A 24,013-nucleotide genomic window follows, 5' to 3' on the forward strand; every position below is an offset into this window, starting at 1 on the left:
GTTATAAAACTTTTTGTTATTCAACTATCTTTTAAAATCAGCATTTAAATAAAAATCATATTCTAAACACATATATAAAGATGATCCACCACTACTAATCCAACGTGTGCTATGAGACTGATGATAAGCTGCACTGATACTTTTCAAACTGTGGGCAATGCTTATAAGACTTTAATGTGCACAAGAATTCCCTAGGAACCTTGTTAAAATGCAGATTCTAATTCAGCACGTCTGGCCTAAAATTCTGCATTTGTAACAATTGCTAGATGCTGCTGATGCTGCTGGTCCACAGACTATATTTAAATTAGCAAGGGTCTAAAGGATCCTTGTAAATGATTTATGAACTAAAATAAAAATTTGCTGGACCTCAACTTTGTGTCTAGTACTATGCAAGGTGATTTTCATACATATTATCTTATTTAGGCTGTGGCTATTCTCTTGCAGTATAGTAAACTCAGAGCGGTCTTCAACCTTACCAAGGCCAAGTGTCCCCCTTTTATTTTTTATTTTATTTTATTTTTTTTATTTTATTTTTTTTTTAAAGATTTTATTTATTTATTTGAGACAGAGAGAATGAGAGAGAGAGAGCACATGAGAGGGGGGAGGGTCAGAGGGAGAAGCAGGCTCCCTGCCGAGCAGGGAGCCCGATGTGGGACTCGATCCAGGGACTCCAGGATCATGACCTGAGCCGAAGGCAGTCGCTTAACCAACTGAGCCACCCAGGCGCCCCTATTTTATTTTATTTTTTGCACCTCATGGTTATATTTATTCACACCACAAAGGAAACAACACATCTGCAAGTGTACAGCGATATTCCATGTTCCCATCTAACAGAGCTTCTGAGATTTACAGCTAGAATGATGTGCCATCTGATGTGTATTCCAAGTAAAGCTGGTTAACGATGACCATGAGCACGTGCAAGACTTGAAGCTTTTAAAGCTTTACTTCTTTTTTTTTTTAAAGATTTTATTTATTTATTTGACAGAGAGAGACATAGCGAAAGCAGGAACACAAGCAGGGGGAGTGGGAGAGGGAGAAGCAGGCTTCCCGCAGAGCAGGGAGCCCGATGTGGGACTCGATCCCAGGACCCTTGGATCATGACCTGAGCCGAAGGCAGATGCTTAACGACTGAGCCACCCAGGCGCCCCAAAGCTTTACTTCTTTTATCAGCACTCCTGATCTTATAAATGATGAAGCCCATCAACCCCATTCCTACCCAAATCCCCTGGTAAACTTGGTATAGTAGGGTTTCATGAGGACCCCAACATTTTTAACAAGGCTTTGAAGCATCTCAGCACTGGACCCCCAGCTCAGGCCACCCTGACCCACACAGCCAATGATCTGGAAAGAAGTGCCCCTTTTTAAAAAAATATTTTATAATACCTCTTTTATCATCATGAATTAAATATAACCTACCCATACATGTAAGATTTTTTCTTTTTTTAAAGATTTACTTATTTATTTGTGGGGGGAGAAAGCATGAGTGGAAGGAGCAGAGGGAGAAGGAGAGAGAATCCCAAGCAGATTCTGCCCTGAGTGCGAATCCCGATGAGGGGCTTGATTCCTGGATCCCGAGATGATGGCCTGAGCTGAAGCCAAGAGTCGGAGGCTCATCCGACTGTGCCACCTAAGCACCCCTGTAAGCTTTTAATAAAGCCACAACTGTCATACAAAGGTGAAAAATGATAATAAAATAATCTGTATTTCAATAGGTAAGTATACCAGCACAATTATTTTAGAAAACATAATAATAAGGTAGTCAGACATATTTGTAGAATCACCATGAATGCAAGACCTAAAAATACAGAAGGATACAGGTTGAATCAATAATGGCAAAAGAGACTTGGCTCTGAACATAACAAAGAATCATCTTCTCTTCACTTATATAGTAATTGCATTCTTAGGCAATTTAGACTGTATTGAAACCATGCAAAAACACTTAATATTTTTCCATAAAATGAAGTTAGGTTCTGGCAGCCATTAGATATAAAATGTTACTGAGTGTCAGAAAAAGGGAAAAACTCCAACCTGGAATGAAGGATGGCTTCCTAAAAGGAATGGCATTTGCGACAGAACATAATGAATGAATAAGGATTTCAATGGGATTGTGGTGCTATTAACAGTGTTGGGAAGTCAGGAGAAGTTGGTTTGAGTTGGAGAGAGGAGTTCATTTTTGGACTTGTTGGGTTTGAACAGCATTAGAAAAATGGGGAGTTAGGAGAAGTAATGCATGTTCAGGGAACACTAAGCAGTCCAGAATAACATTAGAGGACAGAGGACACCACTGGCAAGGTATATTGAAGCTACATTGTGGATTTTCTTAAATGCCCTACTAAGAAACTCTTTTTTTTTTTTTTTAAGATTTTTTTTTAAATTTATTTATTTGACAGAGAGACACAGCGAGAGAGGGAACACTAGCAGGGGGAGTGGGAGAGGGAGAAGCAGGCCTCCCACTGAGCAGGGAGCCCGACGCAGGGCTCGATCCCAGGACCCTGAGATCATGACCTGAGCTGAAGGCAGACGCTTAATGACTGAGCCACCCAGGCGCCCCCTACTAAGAAACTCTTAAAATGGTTTTTCAGTAGGGGAGTAACTTGATATTTTAGGAAGATCATTCTGGCAGCAATCCTCAAAATGGATTGAAGGAAGTAGGTCTAGATACAGGGTTACCAGTACAAAAAAAACATGAAACAGTCTGAATCCATAGTTTTGAAAATGTGTTCTATGGAACTCCAGGGTTCCAGAGGGCTGCCATAGGTACCACTCTGTCAGGAGAAGGAAAGGGCCAACAGCTAGGTAAGCCTAGCAGTAGTCCGTTGCTCTCACCCTCCTCTCAACTGGAACATCACACTTGCATCTGTCCCACATAAGATTTTTTTATAAAACAGTATTCTGTTGATAAAAACAAATTTTTGTCTTTTTTTGTGTATCTCATCCAAATTCTTGTTGAATTGTGAGGCAGACCATGGAATACCTCAAGGAGTCATCATATAATATCAGTGTCACTGTATAAAGTACTAGCCACAAGATCTATAAGCATTACATTAATTCTTACTATCAACTTTTTAAATCCTTATTTGTCCCATTATACAGAGTATGTCTCCATCCCTAAGTTAGGTTACCTGTAAAAATTCCCTAGGTTTGCTTAGGTTTGGGACAAATAGGGCCACATTAGGTCATCGATGTTTGCAATGGAAAACTGTGGAGTCCTCTGAGAAACTCCAGATTTCTTTTAAGATGTGCACGGATGCTATTGGTTAGGCTAACATAGAAGCTATACACTTGTGTACTCTGGTTTCTCAGTCCTTACTAATTCAAATTTGAGGTAGGACTTCTATATACATTATCCTATTTAAATCTTTACAAAAGCCATTACATTTACAAATTTCCATGTATTCTTGTATTCCTTCAGGCCACTCAGAGAGTCAAAACAGGTTACATTCGTAAATGCCAATGACCTATCTTATACTGCAGTATTGTTTACCAAACAAGCTCATAATCTTATTTCTAGAATGCATGAAAAATGTTAAAATGGTGACTCATCCTAATTCTTTTATCCATTAATTCTGGGGGATTTTGTTTTTATGGTGGCAAGCAGAAGTCTGTTGGTCAGGATGGTCCATAAAGTCTTTTGTCCGATTGAAATGATTCTCAAACCAAGAGAGGTAGGGTATCAGTGGCTTTCACCAGTTATAAATAATCTCTCTCACTTGAATCCACTGGCACACAACTGCTTTAGACAACTATTTCTTGTAGGCCAATGGGCCAGCTATTTCTCAAGGTTTGAACGGTACAGCATAACATCTACGATACCAAAATAAAGTTAGAAAGCTTAGTCTTAGCAAAGGAAGTTGCAGAGCCAAAGGGACAGGGGTTTAATTTCTAACAGTCATAATTTCTACAGAACTTGCTGAGTCTTAAACAGTGGCATCCAGAGACTACTTAGTTAAAAAGCGTCTATTTCTATCCCAGTAGTTTTTAAACTTTTTTTTTGAAGAGGCACTTCATTTTTCAAATGAAATCTTACATAGATTACCACACATAAAACAGATAAAGAGGTATCTCAGTAGTATACAATATAGTAAGTTCCAATATATAATAATTACTGAAAGGTCAAACAATGAGAACAATAAAGCTGTTTTAATATACAAAAACTAAAAATCTATAGATATAGATGAAACTTGCAGCTTTTTATCAGCTTCAAATAAATACATTATTTCTGTGTTTTGTCAATATGAAAAGAAATGAAGATGCATATATATAAAAACTGTTACCACTTGCAAGTGTTTCACCTTATTATTTCAGAATAGTTTTTAAACTATTCCCTGAAATTTGAAAGATGGTAAGTAATCTTTGTTTCAAAGTTGAATCACTAAAAATATCTAACAAATCTTTACATTCTTTAATTCTGAACATAAAAATCAGCAAGAAGTAACCCAACCTTACAATAAGTATTTTAAAAATTTATAATATATAAGGGTGCCTGGGTGGCTCAGTCGTTAAGCGTCTGCCTTGGGCTCAGGTCATGATCCCAGGGTCCTGGGATCGAGCCCCACATCGAGCCCCACATCAGGCTCCCTGCTCGGCGGGAGGCTTGCTTCCCCCTCTCCCACTCCCCCTGCTTGTGTTCCCTCTCTCACTGTGTCTCTGTCAAATAAATAAATAAAATCTTAAAAAAAATTTATAATATATAATCATGATGTACCATGCTCATATTCTTATTATTGAGCAGTTAGTTACTATACTGTGGTAAAAGAATGTTCCAAACACATTAGCCTGAGCCTTTATGGGCACTTAGTTAAATAGAGGGAATAGGAGAGTTAATGATGTTCTTACTTAAATAATTTTACATGAGCAATTATGCACAGGAAAAAAAAATACGAGTGCAGAACCACAATCTTACTCGTCACATTTACAAAATGTTAATATTTCAAAGAATTTCAAAGAGTTGGTAAAAAAAAAGTTTTATTTTGAGGTCAGAGTATAAATTTATAAAATGATAATCTTCAATGCATTAAAATTTGGTAAATGATATTCATGAAAGTCAAATGAAATTTAAATCAAGTTAGCCTCTGATGCACATCTGTGGTACTGTCTACATCGTATGCAAGCATAAAATCAACTATTAATGAGTATTAGTGAGTGATTTCCTAATTACAGAGATGAAGGCAGATGATAGCAAAAATGATTAATTGTTAAATATAAAAATTAGTAACTTTCAGTTTTCAGACCGGAGCTATTATGTATCAACTATGATGTAACTCCATATCTATAAAGTATTTATAGGTTTGTGAGCATGATATTTTTTTCATATCCACAGACTCTATATGACTATTATTATAGGAAACTATTCTGATGTGCCCAAATATTCTGATAAGTTAATAGTCTTTCAAATAGATACCACTTTGCAAGTGAACTGATGGTGCTGTGATAGAGAACTCAAATTAAGTGAAATATGTTGTCAACTTTAAGAATCAAAACATCTGGGGCGCCTGGGTGGCTCAGTTGGTTAAGCGACTGCCTTCGGCTCAGGTCATGGTCCTGGAGTCCTGGGATCGAGTCCCGCATCGGGCTCCCTGCTCAGCAGGGAGTCTGCTTCTCCCTCTGACCCTCCTCCCTCTCATGCTCTCTGTCTCTCATTCTCTCTCTCTCAAATAAATAAATAAAATCTTTAAAAAAAAAAAAAAGAATCAAAACATCTGTTATAAAGAAATGGTTTATTGTGGAAAGTGCCGTGCTTCACTGAAATAAAGAATGTAGCAAAAATTTTAAACAAATCCAAAAGTTAGAAGGCACTATATTACTTTGCCCAGAGCAGAGCCAATATTGGATTAGAAAAATACGGTAGTATTCATATTGTTGGATTTAGCAAACATTCCAAACTCTTCTACCAAACCTTTACTAACACCTTTGACAAATTAGCCAGCAAAATTAACTAGTTTCAATGTCACTATTTTCCTTACTCTCTTTACCCTAAAAGCTGAACAAATAATCAAATGACCAAACACACAGGCAACTCATTCATTAATTAATTCAATTAATATGACTGTAGCCGTACTATGTGCTGAGGAATGGGCTGATGATAAAAAGATGCCTACACTTTGGGACCTGACAGTCTAGAAGGAGCTACACGTATATTAACAACCAAAATAAGCAATAAATCTAGTTAAGTAATCTTTAGATAATTAAGAGTTACAAGTAGAAAATATAGCTTTATATTGTTTCATCAGTGATGCTACTGAAATATTTTCAGTTTCTTTTATTTTAAAAAAGTTTCCTGTATAAACCTACAAATTTGATGTGCCAAAAATTTCAGCTCTAAGAACATACATTAACAAATACAATTTGTGATATGTTGCCAATTCTATTGATATAAAAAGTTAGGAGGTAAACTGATTTTGAATCTTTGACAGTGAGTAAAGAGTATTGTTACATAAATAGATTTTATTCTGTTTCATATCCATTATTAAACACCTACTTTTTTTTACCTCTCCTAAGTGGAACTATAATACGGTATCAACTTCATTTTATTTTGATTTACTCTACACCACTTTGGACCTTAAGAACTTTAATTTTGGATGCAGAAAGCAGATTTCAATTAATGCTGAAAAATAATCTCATTCAAAATCATGGGATTAAAGTATTTTGATAATTATATAGTAATAATAACTAATAATTATACATAGATCATATATAAAATAATCTACATATAAGATAGATATAATTATTGTTTCATTATTTCACCTTTTTTTTGGTGATTCAAAAGACCTTAGAGTCATCCTTATGGTTTTTAAAAAGTTGTATTTTTAAAAGGCTAGATAACAGAGTGATCTCTATGTCCTTGTGATGTTTAGGATCTCTTTTCAAAATAATAAATGAATCCTTAGCACAAAAAGTCATTTACTGAGCACCTACTACAGGCAGGTTTCTGTATTAATCTCTCAGTTCTTCTCATACATAGTCTAGAACTACAGCTTGAGTCAGGAGCCAATTAACACTGGACGTCTGATAAAAGATCTATGAATAATCTTTTAGTCCTACATAAGTGAATATATACAGTTAATATACTGACAAGTTTACAATAATGTATTATAAAAGTATCACTGGAAAGTTGTATGCTAATTTTATGGTATCATCTATATCTTACTGATTGAGAAAGCAAATTTCTGCTCATATTTGATCCATATTTTAATGGACTAATATGTGATCCTGAAATCTACCAATATAAAGTTAATAGATAAGATTTGACTTTAGGGATAGTTTAGCCAAAAATACCCAGTAACATTTTTGTTTTCTTGGCTTTCTTTTTCTGTTATATTGTTTAATTAAGTACTTTTAAAATTTTCTGAGTCCTATCAAAGAATTGCTAGCACCAATCTCCTACTCATGAAAATTAAATAAAAAGTCATAATAAACATAACAAAAATTGCTTTTCAGCACTATTTTTTTAAAAAGATTTTATTTATTTATTTGTCAGAGAGAGAGAGAGAGAGCACAAGCAGGGGGAGCAGCAGAAGCAGAGGGAGAAGCAGACTCCCTGCCGAGCAAGGAGCCCAATGCGGGACTCGATCCCAGGACTCCGGGATCACGACCCGAGCCGAAGGCGGATGCCCAACTGACTGAGCCACCCAGGCATCCCTTCAGCATTATTTTCTTAATTGAAGGCAACAAACTCTGAAGGTCTTTTATGAACCAAGAACTATTCCTGGTACTGAGCACACAAAAATAAGACATATTCTCTGCCCTCTAGAAGCTTAAAGACCAGTGGGGGGAATAAATATTTAAATCAATAAATAATTTCAATACAATTCACAGAAGTATGCACAGAAAGGAAAGTCACTTAGCTTAGGTGGAGGAAGGTGAGGGACCAGTAGGGTGACCACCAGAAGGCATCAGAGAAGGTCATCAAAAGGAGGGCATCTGCAGAGCCTTCAGGGTGATGATGCCTGAGCAGATTCTTGAAGGATAAGTAGGCATAACCAAGTAAAGAATGGGCTGAAGACTTTAGTGAAGACGTGGAAGTGTGAAATCCCGTGTTGGATCATAGGAAGCACAAACAGGAATTTTCTAAAATTATGTTCTATCAAGATCCTGTGGCCTTTCTGTAGCTTTTGTTCCTTTGGACTTTACCATTTCATCCTTCATATGCTCATAATGGAGGGCTAGTAAACTCCACCATTTGGAGGCTATATCTCTGTAAAACTCAACCATCCAGAGCATAGAAAGGGACTTAGAAATGAAAAATGGCTTCCACAAAAGCCATGTGGTAAGAAGCAGAAGCTGACATCAAGAAGGAGACAAATAACCCTGGAATATCTAGTGTGGAGGCATTCAACTCTGCACAGTTCAAAACCCCTATGAGAATATATTATAGAATAATAATACATCACCTGATGGTTAGAATAGTAACCCAGGGTCACAAGATAAAATGATCTTTTGTGTACCTTGCTTATAAGACAGGGGGTTGTGTAATAAATACACTTAGGAAGATCTCTATCCAATATTGTTTAAATAGAAAGGTTTTATATTAAATGAGAGAAACATGTCAATACCTATGAAATTCGTATTTGTGAACCACCTCATTTCTTAACCGTAACAGATAGAAGAACTACTGTTATTACAACACAAATAAAATTTAGCAACATCAAGAGTCTTTGGATAGAAAATATTTAGGATTACAGATTGTGAGAAAAGAAAAAAGTTATAGCTCCTGATTTATATGTATTAACTTTTCATTTTTACATGACAAAATTTCAATTTCAAAAGCTTATTTCATCTTACATCTTCACACATAGAATGTCTCAGTAAACGTTTGTTGAAGAATGAATTTAAAAAAGATTTTATATGCTGAAGGAATGACTAAACAGGCTCACATTTCACAATAAACTGTAGCATGTTAATTTGACCACAATTAGGCAGAAAATAAAGGTATTCCATAAAGTATTCTGCTTTCTCATACTGCCAAGAAATGAGAGGTATACACAGTAGTTCAAATCTCTGTATATTAAGGCCAAAATGTCAAGATAATTTTAAAAATATTTTAAATATCAAACACATGGGCCAGTTAGTCAATCTCAGGTGGCTATAATGAACTAGATATTTTACTACATCAACTACTCCATCCTCAAGGACCTGATGTTAGAATAGCCAAATTCACATCATTAATCTTTTTTAAATTGTATTTTTTAATTTAAGTGTTGAAGTTTTTGCATTAAGCATACTATATACCATCCATCTCTATAGACCTATGAATTTAATCTAGACACCTAAACTCACAACTGATCACTGCCTGTATTCTATATTCCATCTCTTTCCATTTATAGTTTGTACGTTCTAACTCAAATTCTATACAAGTTTTCATTCCTTTCTTATTTAGACAGTTTTTATTCAGGCTTATCTAAAAGTCCTTGTTAGGGGCATTACTATCCCAAATTATGCTATTTAGCTAATAATTTCTTTATTTCACATTAAATGAATTCAGGAGTATTAACATTTACAGGGAAACACTCTAGTTTCCACGGATTTACACTATTCTGTATGTTAGTCTGGAGAACTGAAATGATTGAGAAAAAATAGTGTTGGATATTGATTTAAACTTCACAAAAATAAATTCAGCAACTCATCTGTAATAATTAAAGCATGAGAATTTTTTAAATTATTTTTTCATAATGTACAGTGACCTAGTTTTTTTCCTGTTCTTGGCCAACCAGACCTTTACATGTTAACAATTACACTTCATAAACCATTTTTAAATATTCACAATGTCAATTTTTAGAGCTAGTTCTAAAACCCCAATAATTTAAAATTTAACAGCATAGTTTTTCATAAGAGAAAACACCTGAAGCATTATTCGTAATGGCCATTTAAGTTTCCATAACCATACTAAACACATACTGTTCATTGACTTGTTTGGCATTCTACGAGAAAAAAAAATTTATACGGGCCACGGCAGTTAGAAAAATTGTAGGCATAGCCATGTACAAACTGAGGATTCAGGACCACAATATTGCATTCAATTAGACTGTGGGGGGGAAAAAAAGCTCTACCACCTGTATCTTGTGTCCCAAAGTATTTAATCACATTTAAATAAATTCATATACTCTAGACTTAGAGTTGCCAAAGATCAAGGTTCATTGGCAACAGAAGATCCTTCGATTATTATGAAAAAATCCATGCTATTCATAATATTTATCAAATTAACATTTTTATTACGTGTCAGTATCTCATTTATTAAGAGAAAGAATATGTTTCCCCCAAATTCTGATCTTCGAAATATCACCACCTTCCCCAACTTGAAAAGCATCTGCCATTTTCAAGGTTTTACAAACACTTGTTGAAAAGACCACTGATAAGTTTACAATAGTAGTGTGAAATTTTAGTTATCCCAAGTAAGTATATACTGGAAATTTTTTGAGAAGCGAGGAGTTTCACGACTTTCAAAATTAATTCAAATGAAATTTTTTAATTGAGCCTGAGTTTTGCTTTGGGTAAAGAGAGGATCATTAGAAGATAGAGTTCCAAGGGAACCACCAGTGCCAACCACTTAAAAATTTACCTTTCCCATATGATAGCATTTACTCTTATAAGAAAAAGAAAAAAAAAAAACTGTCACGTTTCATTCTAAAGAAGTCACTCAGATTAGCATAATTCCAATGGACACTGAGGCCGTGGACGAAAAAAAGCATCCAAAAGGCTCAGTGATTCCAACCCAGGTTTGCTGCCATTTCAGGGACGCCCCATAAGTACTCTTCCTCTGCAGACTTAGAGTTGACCCCTCATGTCTGACAACCCCTAAGACATAAAATTGAGAAGAAGTTATCACTTTCCAAAGTTAGGTGGGGGCTGGGGGGGGGAGCAGTATGAGAGATGTTTGAGAACCGACACGCTTTGCCTTCTGAAATGCCTCATATTTACTTTTGACAAAAGAAATAAATAGAAGCAAAACCGAGATTCAGAAGGAACTCTCTCTGCTGCGTGCACCGGTCGAGCTTTTCAAGGACCCCTTAGAAAAGAAGCGGGCTGGAGGCTCACCTTCCATCTCGCCGCCGGGCTGGGCTGGGTTGGAGTTGCGCTCTGGCTATCCGGCCGCTCCACGTGCTCCTGCCGTCGCCGGGACGCAGTGCGCAGCTGGCGGGAGATTCCCGGCGCGGGGAGTCCCCGGGATCCGGCCGCCGCGTCGGCGCAGATTGAAAGGGGCAGGAGCCGGCGACCCGCCGGTGCGCGGGGTTACAGCGGCGCTGGCTGGCGGCGGCTTTAAAGCACGCTCGCCGCGGAGCTCCCGAGGTTCCGCACCTCCAGCCCCCTTTTGAATGTCAAACCCGAGAACCAGATAGGATGGAAATGGCGCATCAGTAAATTGTCCCAAAGTGTCTATTGGAGAAGGATAATGGATGGGAGAGTAATATATGGGGGGGGGGGGGGGCGGGGAGGGACGATCTGGATTGTTTTCTTAGAAGTTTAAGTTCAAAGAGGTTTGTCTTAAATTTAAAAGATCTGGAACTTTTGGTCTAGACTCGGGGATGATAGCCATGAATACCGTCAAAGAGAACTCACTCCATTCGAAGTATTATGTTTTTCTTCTCTGTTTTTCTTTTCACATGATAATTCTTGGTCCAAGTTTTCAGAAAATTCTAAGACAGTTCAAAAGGATTTGGGCACTTTTATCAACTCAATTTTTTCATTTCGGGAAGCAAAAATTCTCTCACTTTTGTTTTCCCTTCTGGGAACTGCTTGCCACCACTCACAAAATACTGTGCACTTTATTTATGTGTTTATTTTCTACTACTCTGCCTTCTTCCAAGTACGATCTGAGACAGCTTACAAAAATACATATACATACATATAGCAGAAAAGTAAGTAAAGAAAATAGAGCTAAGGGGAGGGTGTGATAAGATAGTAAAATTAACTCAAAGATGTTACTGCACAGAAACATACCAGTCAACATCTTTCCCTAATATCTTCCTGCTTTATAGAGGTAAAGCACAAATTTGACTATAGGAAAAGGAAAGGGGAAGTGCCCGTATAACAAGTTTTCAAAAGCAGATTTTTTCTTTACATTGAAGTCTAAGGGACATTGTTCTGGTGAATCCTTATAAAGATATCCATTGTGTTGAATTGGACAACATGTGAATGATGCTCAAAAAGGTCACTTCCACCCTTGTTAGAAAATTATATTGTTACTGTATAAAAATATAATTCAGACTTAAGTTTGGGGGGTTGTGCTTCAGCAGACCATATCAGAAGAAACCCACACTTACAAGTTAAAGTGTCCATGTTGTAATTTATGAATTTTAGTTTATTTTAAATATGCCTTGGTATAGAAGGCCAACATATGTGTGTGTATCTATATACATACACATTTATGTGTGGTGGGTGATATTTTTTAATGAGTAAATAACTTGCACTGGCTTTGTTTTAAGATCATGACACCATGGTAGTATCTCTGTAGATTGTATGGGTTGGAGTTCTACAGGATAATATCAATTTTGGAGAAATACTCTAAACACCAGGTCTAATTATAGTATTGAAAGGGGAAATTTGTTGTTTGTTAGTTTCTAAAAGCAAAAATAGCACATCAAAAGTAGCAGAAGAGGAACTGTAAAATTTCACAGGGATGGTTTAAGGATGAATAGTTATTTGGTTGTTAAAAGGATGTAAACACTGTTATTATACTTAGCAGTGGAACGTGTTACTACTCTGTAAATAATTAGTTCAAAATGGAGTATTTCAGACTCCAGAGAATGGTACTTAGGAGAACAGATAAAAAGTAGGTGGATGAAATAATTTATGTAACTACTCCACCCTCAAGGAGGTGGAGCATAATCCCTACTCCTTAGTGTGGGCTTCACATAGTGACTTCCTTCCAAAGAGTACAGTATGTAAGGGAGGGAAAAAGAGTAATTTTCAAGTAGAGAAATCTGACAAACACTACCTTAGCCAGGTGATCAAGGTAACATCAACAGTGATAAAACGTGTTGATAGTATGTACCCTTAATATGATGTTATGGGAATGGCACTTTATCTCTATAGTCTTCTACCCAAAAATCTATAACCTTAGTAGAATAATGAGAAAACATCAGACAAATTCCAATAGAGAGGCATTCTGCAAAGTACCTAACCAGTTAAGGTCAGGTAATGTAATCAAAATTTTCATTAACTGTAAAGATAATCAAAAAAAAGAAATGTCTGAGAAACTCACAGCCAAGAAGAACCTAAGGAGACATGATGACTTAATGTAGTGTGGGAGTCTGGATGGGATTCTGGAGCAGAAAAAGGACATTAAGTAAAAACTAAGAAATCTAAATAAAGTATATGCCTTATTTAATAGTAATGTATCAACGCTGGTTCATTAATTGTGAGAAATGTACTAATGTAAGACGTCATTAGTAGGAAAAACTAGGTGGGAGTACACAAGAACTCTGTACTATACTCACAGATTTTCTGTAGATCTAAAGCTGTTCTAAAATTAAAAGTTTATTTTAAAAGAATGGAGGGGTACTTTCAACAAACAACTACTACTCATTTGGTTAAGTCTCTTCTCACAGTATTCAAAGTTTATCACACAGGATTTATAAGGATCGATTACTTCTAATAACTGGGAAACTAATAAAACACTGTGGGTTTATAATGTACTTTGACTAAAACTGGAATATCAAACTGCTAGGGAATTAAAGATAATGCCTAAATTTGTCTTCATTATCACCACCTCAAGAAGGAAGGGAACAGTTGAGACTAAACCATGAATCTAGACACAGTAACTGACATGGGTGGATCTGACTCACCGAATCACATCTTATGGCTTAAGCTATGTAGGTATAATTAACAGTGACTAAAAATGAAATCACTGACAAAGGTTGCTCCTGGACCATCTGAGATAGTCCTAGTACTGACTTGGCTCAAAGGAAATAAAACTGAAAACTCTTGATCTCACCTAAAATAATCATTCTGCACCCTGTCTGAACCTTGGTCTCTTTACCCACCAGCCTACTCAAAACCAACCCCGAGGATGTCCCGCTGCTAAGAAATAGACAACAAACAGGCCACCGAGCTGGTCGCCAAGAAGGAACCATGAAAGACGCGGGCATGTTCTCTTTCTGAGCTCTGTGATCTTTACTCATCTGTCATCCGTCCCCACAGGAAAAGCAGACTTGGGGGATCTTGCCTTTCTACTGAGCCCATTTTCAAAAGCAAGGTTACTTCAGGACCCTAGATAAATTTGCATGGGGGCCTCCCAACGCCGCCGTCTGATACTTGATGTGGAAATTAAAGGTTAAATGTTCCTCTAGCGTGGGAAGGGCTGGAGACGCCTTGTTGGCACACGAGTGGTTGATCTTCAGGTTCTTCGTTTGGGGGGTATAAAATGCAGTTAGGTAAAAATTGGGTGGAAGAGTTTGGAAAAGACCCTGCACACAACTTCAGGCAGAATTCATGAGAAGCAAGGCACCGATATTCCCACAGGCTCTTTGCTTCCTGTAAGGAGGAAATTCTCACACGCGTCTCCCTCCCTCCGGTCCTAATGTAATTGCATCCTTAGTCGCCTTACCCCATCGTCCTATTTGGGATCCACAGTATTCCTCTCGTGGATCTCTTCAGCCTCCAGAAAAGGAAAACACCGAAGCGCGAAGGCTTGGCTTCTTTAACATTACTCTTTCCTTCTCTCGGGGGTAGGGAAGAGGTCTACTCAGAGAACTAAGTCACAGAGAGGGCGGGAAAATGGCGCCAGTCGCGAGGCCCTCGCACGAGGGCGGGCGCGTGCGCGCGAGGGGGCGGGGCGCTCGCCTCCTGTGCTCTGGCCCGGCACGCGCCCGCCCCGCCCCCGCGCGCGAGGCCCCAGAGCGCGCACGCGCTCTCCTGTGCGTCCGCTCCCGCTGTAGCGACGGACCGGTAGGGGAGCTGACCCCGGCGGTTTGCTCCGCTCTGTGGAGGAGAGATGGGGAGGCGCTGGGCCTGGGCTGAGGTAGGAAGGAGCCGGCCCCTCGATGCCTCCCGCGACGCTAGTCCCTGAGCCGTGATGCGAGCGTGGGTCCTACTCTCCGCGGTGCTCTGGTACCTCACTGGAGGTGGGGCTCCTCCCGCCTGCCCCTCCCCCGCCCACCCGCCTCGCCCCCCTTCCCAGTCCTGCCCCCTCCTCTTCGCCGCGCCCTGCCCCACTCTGAGCCCCCGCTCCTCTTCTACCTAAAAAGTTAATGGTTCCTTTCTTCCACAGTTGGATGGCAGCGTTCTTCTGAACGTACCGGGAAAGGCCTCATTTATGGCAAGCCCGGACACCCAGGTACTAAGGACCTCGTCGCCCGCAGAGTCATCAGAAGAGCCGGGTGTGCAGTGGCCCTGCTGAATGTTCTTCCAGCGAAGGGAAAGGGAGAGAGAGTTCACTGAACGTCCACCTGGTGCTTGGCACTCGCGTCATTTCATCCCTACAGCGACGCCTTAGTGTATCACCTGGCCTAAAGCCACACAGCTCGTAAAGAGCTAGGATTCAGTCCAGATCTTTGTCTGATGCCACCTCACTTCCAGGTGTCTCTGCTGCTTTGCAATGTGCGAGGCCCACTCAGAGTGATTTCCAGGGCTGCGGGTCCCTCTGTTCGGAGCTCCTACACATCCTTTAAGGCTCAGCTCAAAAGTCGTTTATCACTGTGCTGACACTTTCCCACACTGCCCAAGGAAAATTGGTCACGCGGCTAGCTTTAGATAATTTGGGGCCAGTTCACAGCATTTGTCATGTTTGGGATCTCTCCATGTTTGGAGCTCTTCCCCTTTTTCCCACCCCCCAAATTGTGGGACAGTGTCTTCTTTGTGGGTTTAGGGCCTGGCATTCAGTAGACTTTAAAATCAATATCTGTGGGACTGCGTTGGTTCTAAGTAGAGTATTGCTGCCTCTACCAGATCCGAAACACAGAATAGGTAACTGCAGAAAATCTTTCTAGTATGCCCCCGCATAAGCTTAATTATTGTTCCCAAAAGAGGACATTTATAGTTAAATATCAAGTTCCTCTTAGGAATGACAATGATTATCTTGAGAATAGTTTTGCAACCAATTTCAAATCCTTTTCTGATCTTTAAATCAATTCCCTTAACCCTTCAAAGAATTGTGATTCAAGTGAGTTCTGAATCTGTACATTAAAATGAACTAAATATATCACGTACATTTTTATAAACAAAACTATAATATCACAGAAAAAACTATCAGAGTTTTAAAAACTTAGAAGAAGAAATTTATATTAGCATTCTAAGTGTTACAATGATATGCTGATTTTTAAAATACTGAAATCCAAAAAGAACTACTCAGTGTGTCTTTGGGACAAAAGAAGGAAGTGTATTTCTTAATTTTGCTTTATATTATTTTATTTTGTCAGTGAAAATATATGTAAAATTACATCACAGTAGCCCAATCCTTGCCTGTATGGATTTTAAACGTGCTAAAAAAGAAACAGTGGACCCCACCTACTTATGGATTGGGCCTAATGAAAAGCCATTAACAGGTAATTTATTTGATCTTAGTTATCTTCTTAAATGATAGGGACTTTTTTTTTTTAAAGAAAAGCACTGTCACTTATTGGGATGAACAATTTGAAATTTAATTTTAACTGTGGTTTCACCTGCTCCATACTTAGATACAGCAAATCGTGTTATATCTAGGTCTGTGCCTTATTTTCTATTTATGAAAAAAAACTGAAGCAGTAATTTTTGTATCCTTCCCAGAGCTATATTAGTTCAAAAGTTTTTATAAAACCTAAAATTTGGGCGCCTGGGTGGCTCAGTTGGTTAAGCAACTGCCTTCGGCTCAGGTCACGATCCTGGAGTCCTGGGATCGAGTCCCGCATCGGGCTCCCTGCTCAGCGGGGAGTCTGCTTCTCCCTCTGACCCTCCCCCCTCTCATGCTCTCTCTATCTCATTCTCTCTCTCAAATAAATAAATAAAATCTTTAAAAAAAAAACAAAAAACTCTAAAATTTGGGGCACCTGGGTGGCTCAGTCAGTTAAGTGTCTGCCTTCTGCTCAGGTCATGATCCCAGGGTCCCAAGTCAGGGAGCCTGCTTCTCCCTCTCCCTCTCCCCCTGCTTGTGCTCTCTCCCTCTCTCTGTCAAATAAATAAATAAAATCTTTAAAAAAAAAAAACAAAAAACAGGGGCGCCTGGGTGGCTTAGTCATTAAACGTCTGCCTTCAGCTCAGGTCATGGTCCCAGGGTCCTGGGATCAAGCCCCGCATCGGGCTCCCTGCTCAGCGGGAAGCCTGCTTCTCCCTCTCCCACTCCCCCTGCTTGTGTTCCCTCTCTCACTGTGTCTCTCTCTGTCAAATAAATAAAGAAAATCTTTAAAAAACAAAACAAAGCAAAAACAAAATTTATCTTTGTAGCATCTGTATTGGAGATGAAGTTTATGTGTAATTTTTCATGATATTAGAAGAGTGTATTGGAATATTAGCATTATTAATTTCTGTCTTATGTGAGGAAATTGTGTAGTACTACAGAGCAGTGTAATCTCATTTACTAGATTACCAGCATAAACCAATTGAAATTAGAGGCCAAGAAATGAGTTAAAGAAAACCAAAAAAAAAATAAGATCTTTTAAAGATCTTATTCATTTATTTGCCAGAGAGAGCACAAGCTGGAGGAGCAGCAGGCAGAGGGAGAAGCAGACTCCCTGCTGAGCAGGGAGCCCGATGCGGGGCTCGATCCCAGAACCCTGGAATCATGACCTGAGGCGAAGGCAAATGCTTAACCAACTGAGCCACCCAGGCGTCTCCAAAATATATTTTAAAAGTGTACTTATCTTATGTGGTTTTCCATAGAGTAATAACAGAATTAAGATTTTTTTTAATTCTTGAAGTTAAATAGTCCATTAATTTTTTAAGTTTTGTATTTATTTATAACCCCAAGTCTACTAAATAATGTTTGAATTGTTATATGTTAAATAACCAAGTAATTTACTATTTCTGTTTAGGAAATAATCAAATAAATATAACTAAAACAGGAAAGCTGATGATGGAAGATTTTCTGGAGGCTTTTTCTGGACTTTACACATGTACTCTTTCTTATAAGACTGTCAGAGCAGAAACTCAAGAAGAAACGATAGTAAAGCAGAGATATGACTTTATGATCTTTGGTAAGAATATGGGCACATTTTAACTTACACATTTAGTTTGGATAAGAATTAAATGTATGGTCTCTTCATTTAGTGAAAATGAGTCTGTTATATATAATCATTATGACTTATGGAGTATTTTGGCGTATTTGACCGTGCAAACTCTTAAATTGATATCTAGATAGTGTGTCCTAAATAATCCTCTTTCAGCCTCCCACTTCCCACCATCTGTACAATCTACTTTACCACAATTTTGCCAGGTCATTTAAAACTGATGTTTAATTCTATAAAAGCAAATTGATGATCCTTTTCACTGGACTAGTGCTGGCAGCAATGACACTTTCTGCAAATTAAGACATTCCCCCATCTTATTTTTTTTTATACTTTTAACTTATCTATATATCCAGCCATTTCTTCTCTTGGAGTGAGTAGATAATAGATGAAAACAACCTTTTTTCATTCAAGTTATTAGTTTTGTATATTTTTTGAGGACAGACTGATAAAACATTTTATTAGATAAATTTCTATGCTGATTTGCAAGATTAATGAGATTTAATATTACATGTTATTTGCAAATTGTTTAGTAACACAATGGTAAGCACAATTGTTTTTATTCTCATCATTTTTTAAAGCCTATCGGGAACCTGATTATTCATATCAGATGGCTGTACGTTTTACCACAAAGTCTTGTGAAGGAAGATACAATGACCTGCTTTTTAGAGTGCTGAAGAAAATCTTGGATAATTTAATCTCTGATTTGTCATGCCATGTCGTGGAACCATCATATAAATGCCATTTTGTTAAAATTCCCAAACATGGCCTCATGCATGAGCTATTTATAGCCTTTCAAGGTAAAGAAAAAAAAATTAACATTTCTTTAATGTGAGATATCTTACAAAATAGTAAGCCTTAAATATTTGTTAAGCACTAAAGTATATTGTTGGTTCTAGCCTGGTTAAGGTTTTAAAAATTAATATATTAATTATTTACTTTAAACAATGATATATTGTTGCTTATCTTTTATTTTTTTACTTATTTTTTTAAGTAGGCTCCACGCTCAATGTGGGGCTTGAATTCACAACCTTGATGTCAAGAGTTGCATGCTCTGTCGACTGAGCCAACCAAGCACCCCAGTATTGTTGCTTATCTTTTTTTTTTTTTTTTTTTTTTTTTTTTAAAGATTTTATTTATTTATTTGACAGAGAAAGAGAGAAAGAGTTCACAAGCAGGGGGAGAGGCAGAGGAAGAGGGAGAAGCAGACTTCCCGCTGAGCAGGGAGCCCGATGTGGGGCTCGATCCCAGGACCCTGGGATCATGACCTGAGCCGAAGGCAGCCGCTTAACCGACTGAGCCACCCAGGCGCCCTGTTGCTTATCTTTTAGAAGGCAGTATCATTTTATAAATACTATCCAGCTAATATTTAATTTATAAATTCCCAAAAACTTAAATTCTGTTTTTGAAAAGAACCTATTAAAAGAGAGGAACCAAACCAAATTGATTTCCATTCATTGTAGTTACTTTGATTAGCCCCCAGATGGAGTGAAATCATAATGTATAAATTATTCAAATTGTGCACTTTACTCTATTACTAGGATTAGATAGATTAAACACATGCGTGCATACATACTGAATTCAGCATTCAAAGCTTTATTGGAATGGTTGGAACTTTTTAGAATCCTTTTGTGAAGATACCATTTTTTTCCTCTCCAGTTAATCCTTTTGCACCAGGGTGGAAAGGTGCATGCAATGATTCTGCAGACTGTGAAGATATCACTAATCATAATATCCTCCAGGTGAGAATTTCAGTGTAGGGGGAAAGTATTTGAATAGTTAATAAAGCTATGTAAAAATTTTTGTAAATACTTCATCTTACTAATTTAAACATTTCTTCAAAAATCGATTTCTCCATGTTGTGAATATTAATAATAGACATTCTAAGCAAGTAGATTTAAATTACTATTTTAAAAAATGTAAAGTATTATTGATATTTGGTTTCAGTTTTTTAAGCAGAGATTGTGAGAGTCGGCTATATCAAGATGTTTTGGAATAATACATCTAGAATAATATATAGCTCCCCAGGTTAATAGTATGTATTTTTTCTATGATGGAAGGATGGGTCCCTGGTTTTTGTTTCCCAGATGGTAACTAAGTAGCGGCTTGAAGAACAGCCCCACAATCATGTAGTCCTAGGTTAAACCAGTAGTTCTTCCAAAATTGTATCTCTGCTGGTCATAATTGTTGCTTTCCCCTCTGCCATTCTCAGAGGCTAAGGTCATAGTCTAAAAACTCCCTTTACTCTCCTGATCTAGTTCCTGAGCCCATACCCTTAATACTGTGCATGGCTTATGGAAAGCACTCAGTTAATATTAGTTATTATTAAACTCTGTGTTCAAAAAATAAAATTTACATCATTGGTTTGTAATGCTGATTAGAGAACAGTTTTGGTTTCCATTTTGCTTGGCTCTTTGGAATTAGAAATAATGAACTCTCAGTTATCCATACATGAAATAGACATGCTGCAAATAATTTAAACCTCAATTTAATTTTTCTTAACTATTGTACATATGAATTGACAATAATTGATAAGGTCAAGGCTAGACTAATTTTGGTATTAACACACAACTTTTCAGGAATTCATCTGTTGGATAAAGCATGACATGCTTATACTATATTTCATTGCCTCTGATACAGGAGGATAAATTTGGTTCACAATTTAGTTATTGTACTTCTTTCTGGTATTTTAAAATCTTAGGCAAGAAATCGGATAGAAGAATTTTTCCGGAGCCAAGCATATATTTACTACCATGACTTTAATAAAACTATACCAGCTATGCATTTTGTGGACCACAGTTTTCAAGTAATACGTATGGATAGCTGTCGTCCAGGCTTTGGAAAAAATGAAGGTCTACACAGTAATTGCGCTAGCTGTTGCGGTAATTATAAAATATAAATATCTAAATATTTAGGTTATATAGTCAGAAGAATAGATTAATAATTCCCTTAGGATAATTGAATATAGTGATTCTTTCACAATAAGTTATATTTAGTTAAAGGGAAGTAAAAATTCAAAGCCCAAATTTCTAAATATAATCATCCTCATGTGTATTAATTCTTCCTAATGCACTCTTCTGTTTTATAAAACATTTCTATAGTATTCTGAGTTAAGCTGCTATGCTACAAAGGAAAACAACAGAATGGTCCTATCTAGAAAACAGAATTGCTTTTTCCTAGAAATAGGAACTCATAAATGGGGCACTGAAGAAGATACTGTAAAATGCTGATATTAAAGGAAAAAATAGGATTCTAACTTTCTCCTACCTTTAAGATCATCAAATTACAATGTTTCAAACTCATAAATAGTCTTCCACAACTTAATTGGCTGAACATTACTCAGTATAACATAGGTATAGAAACAGTGTGATACTGAAGGCAAGATTTATATTACTGGTATAAAATACTTCTAACTGACATGATAGTAATCTACTCCATATTTTTCCTTTGCAGTGGTTTGTAGTCCTGGGACTTTTAGTCCTGATGTTGATGTTACTTGTCAGAGCTGCATTTCCGTCCGTATTTATGGAGCTAAATCTTGCACATAAACTTCAAACAAAAATCATATTATGAAGACTAGAGGTGAAAGTATTGTTACTTGCTTGTGGAGGTGGGGAACATAAGATAGTTTGTTCACATCCCGGAGCATCAGAGATCCATTAAATAAGACCAATAAGACCAAAACATTGGAAAACATACATTTTAGAAACCTTAAATGATAGTTGACATGGCATTTCTAAGAAGGAATCTAGTATCTCCAGTGGACAAAGGAAAGTGTATTAGTGGATGATTATCAATGAAATATGTTTTGCTGTTTACAAACTGAATCTGTTGCTCTGTACCTAAGCCTATATTAAGGTCAAGAAGAGTAGCAAAGTATAATATAATAAAAACTTTATACTTTCCATATATTAATTTGTTTGAAATCACTCTGATATGATATAAGGCATATATATTACCTTTGTAATTAGAACCAAAAAAGTTGTTTCTTTTGGTCCCTTTGCTTTTAGTTTGTGTTTTAAATAATTAGTTTTAAAAGTGTAGTGTTAGATTTATAGAATAATTGAGCAGATATTACATAGAGTTTCGTATACCCTCACCCCTCCCCAATTTCCCTTATTAACCTATTGCATCAGTGTGATACATTTGTTACAAGTAATGAACCAAAGTTGATACTATTATTAACTATAGCTCATAGTTTACATTAAGGTTCATTCTTTGTGTTATACAGTTGTATGGGTTTTGACAAATGCATAATGCCTTGTATTTACCATTACAGTTTCATACAGAATAGTTGCACCACCCTAAAAATCCCTTGTGCTTTACTTATTCATCTCTCCCTCTTGCTCCAGAACCCTTGACACCACTGATTTTTTTAATGTGTCTCTGGTTTTGCCTTTGCCAAAATGTCATGTACTTGGAATTATACAGTATGTAGACTTTTCAGGCTGGCTTCTTTCACTTAGCAATATACATTTAAGGTTCCTCCATGTCTTTTTGTGACTTGATCATTTTTTATTGCTGAATAATATCCCATTGTATGGATGTATGAAGGACATCTTGGTTGCTTCCAGTTTTTGGTGATTATGAATAAAGCTGCTGGAAACATTTGTGTGCAGGTTTTTGTGTGGACTTAAGTTTTCAACTCAATTGCATAAATATCTAGGAGCATGATTGCTGGATTGTATGGTAAGATTATGTTCAGTTTTGTAAGAAATTCCCAAATTGGTTTACCATTTTGCATGCTCACCAGCAATGAATATGTTCTTGTTGCTTCTCATCCTTACCAGCGTTTGGTATTTTCAGTTTTTTGGATTTTGCCATTCTAATAGGTATATAGTAGAATTTCATTGTTGTTTTAATTTGAAATTCTCTAATGACATCTGATGCAGAGCATCTTTCATATGTTTATTTGTATATCTTCTTTGGTTAGGTGTCCAGATCTTTGTTCATTTTTTTATTGGATTGTTTATTCTCTTATTGCTGAATTCTAAGAGTTCTTTGTATATTTTAGCTACAAATTCCTTCTCAGATACATGTTTTACAAATATTTTCTCCCATTCTTTCTCTTCACTCTTTTAACAGTGTCTTTCATCAAGCAGAAGTTTCTAATTTTAGTAAAGTCCAACTTACCAGTTTTTTTTTCACGGATCATGCTTTTGGCGTCATACCTGGAAACTCTTCACCAAACCCACAGTCATCTAGATTTTCTCCTGTTATATTCTAGAAGTTATATAGTTTCATGTTTTACATTTAAGTCTAACATTAATTAATTTTTTGTGAAGAGTATAAGTTGTGTGTCTAGATTCATTTTTTTACATATGGATGTACAGTTCCAACATCATTTGTTGAAAAGACTGTCTTTCCTCCATTGAATTGCCTTTGCCCCTTTGTCAATGATCAGTTGACTATATTTGTGTGAGTCTATGTCTGGGTTCTCTATTCTGCTCCATTTATCAATTTGTCTATCCTTTCATTAATACCATGGTGTCTTGATTGCTGTATAGTAAATCTTAAATTTGGTTGGTATCAGTCCTCTGACTTTGTTCTTCTTTAGTATTGTGTTATTCTGGATCTTTGGCTTTCCATATAAACTTTAGAATCAGTTTGTTGATAACCACCAAATAACTTGCTGGGAGTTTGGTTGGAATTGCATTAAATCTATAGGTTGCATTGGGGAAAATTGACATCTTAAATATATCAAGTCTTCCTATCCAGGAACATGGAATAGTTCTCTGTTTATTTAGATTTTCTTTGATTTATTTAATCAGAGTTTTGTAGTTCTCCTCGCATAGATCCTGTATATATTTTCTTAGATTTATATCTAAATATTTAAAGTTTTTGATGCAAATATAAATTACATTGTATTTTTTAAATTTCAA

At 37.0% G+C, this 24,013-nt stretch overlaps 2 protein-coding genes across 4 annotated transcripts in view; one reads left to right on the forward strand and one right to left on the reverse strand.

The window, feature by feature from the left end:
* Positions 1 to 11,169, reverse strand: part of IKZF3 (IKAROS family zinc finger 3) — an 86,539-nt gene extending 75,370 nt beyond the window's left edge. For both annotated transcript variants that reach the window (XM_036079963.2, XM_036079962.2), the window contains exon 1: positions 11,032 to 11,169. In XM_036079963.2, coding sequence (XP_035935856.2) covers positions 11,032 to 11,038 — 7 coding nt within the window. In that variant the 5' untranslated portion in view covers positions 11,039 to 11,169. The remainder of the gene's footprint in view (positions 1 to 11,031) is intronic.
* A 3,656-nt stretch (positions 11,170 to 14,825) lies between these two features.
* On the forward strand, positions 14,826 to 22,739 carry ZPBP2 (zona pellucida binding protein 2). Of its 2 annotated transcripts, none has more exons than XM_036079966.2 (8): positions 14,826 to 15,059; positions 15,206 to 15,271; positions 16,353 to 16,478; positions 17,940 to 18,101; positions 18,713 to 18,931; positions 19,791 to 19,873; positions 20,833 to 21,013; positions 21,585 to 22,739. In XM_036079966.2, exons 1-8 carry the CDS (start codon positions 15,011 to 15,013, stop codon positions 21,677 to 21,679), a joined length of 981 nt encoding a protein of 326 aa, XP_035935859.2. In that variant the 5' UTR covers positions 14,826 to 15,010; the 3' UTR covers positions 21,680 to 22,739. The 2 variants fall into 2 exon arrangements, with proteins under 2 accessions (XP_035935859.2, XP_077921807.1); XM_078065681.1 differs by having other exon boundaries at positions 14,828 to 14,956.
* The last annotated feature ends 1,274 nt before the right edge of the window (positions 22,740 to 24,013 follow it).

This window comes from Halichoerus grypus, chromosome 2 (genome assembly GCF_964656455.1).
Source record: "Halichoerus grypus chromosome 2, mHalGry1.hap1.1, whole genome shotgun sequence".
In the NCBI taxonomy this organism is placed as follows: Eukaryota; Metazoa; Chordata; class Mammalia; order Carnivora; family Phocidae; genus Halichoerus; species Halichoerus grypus.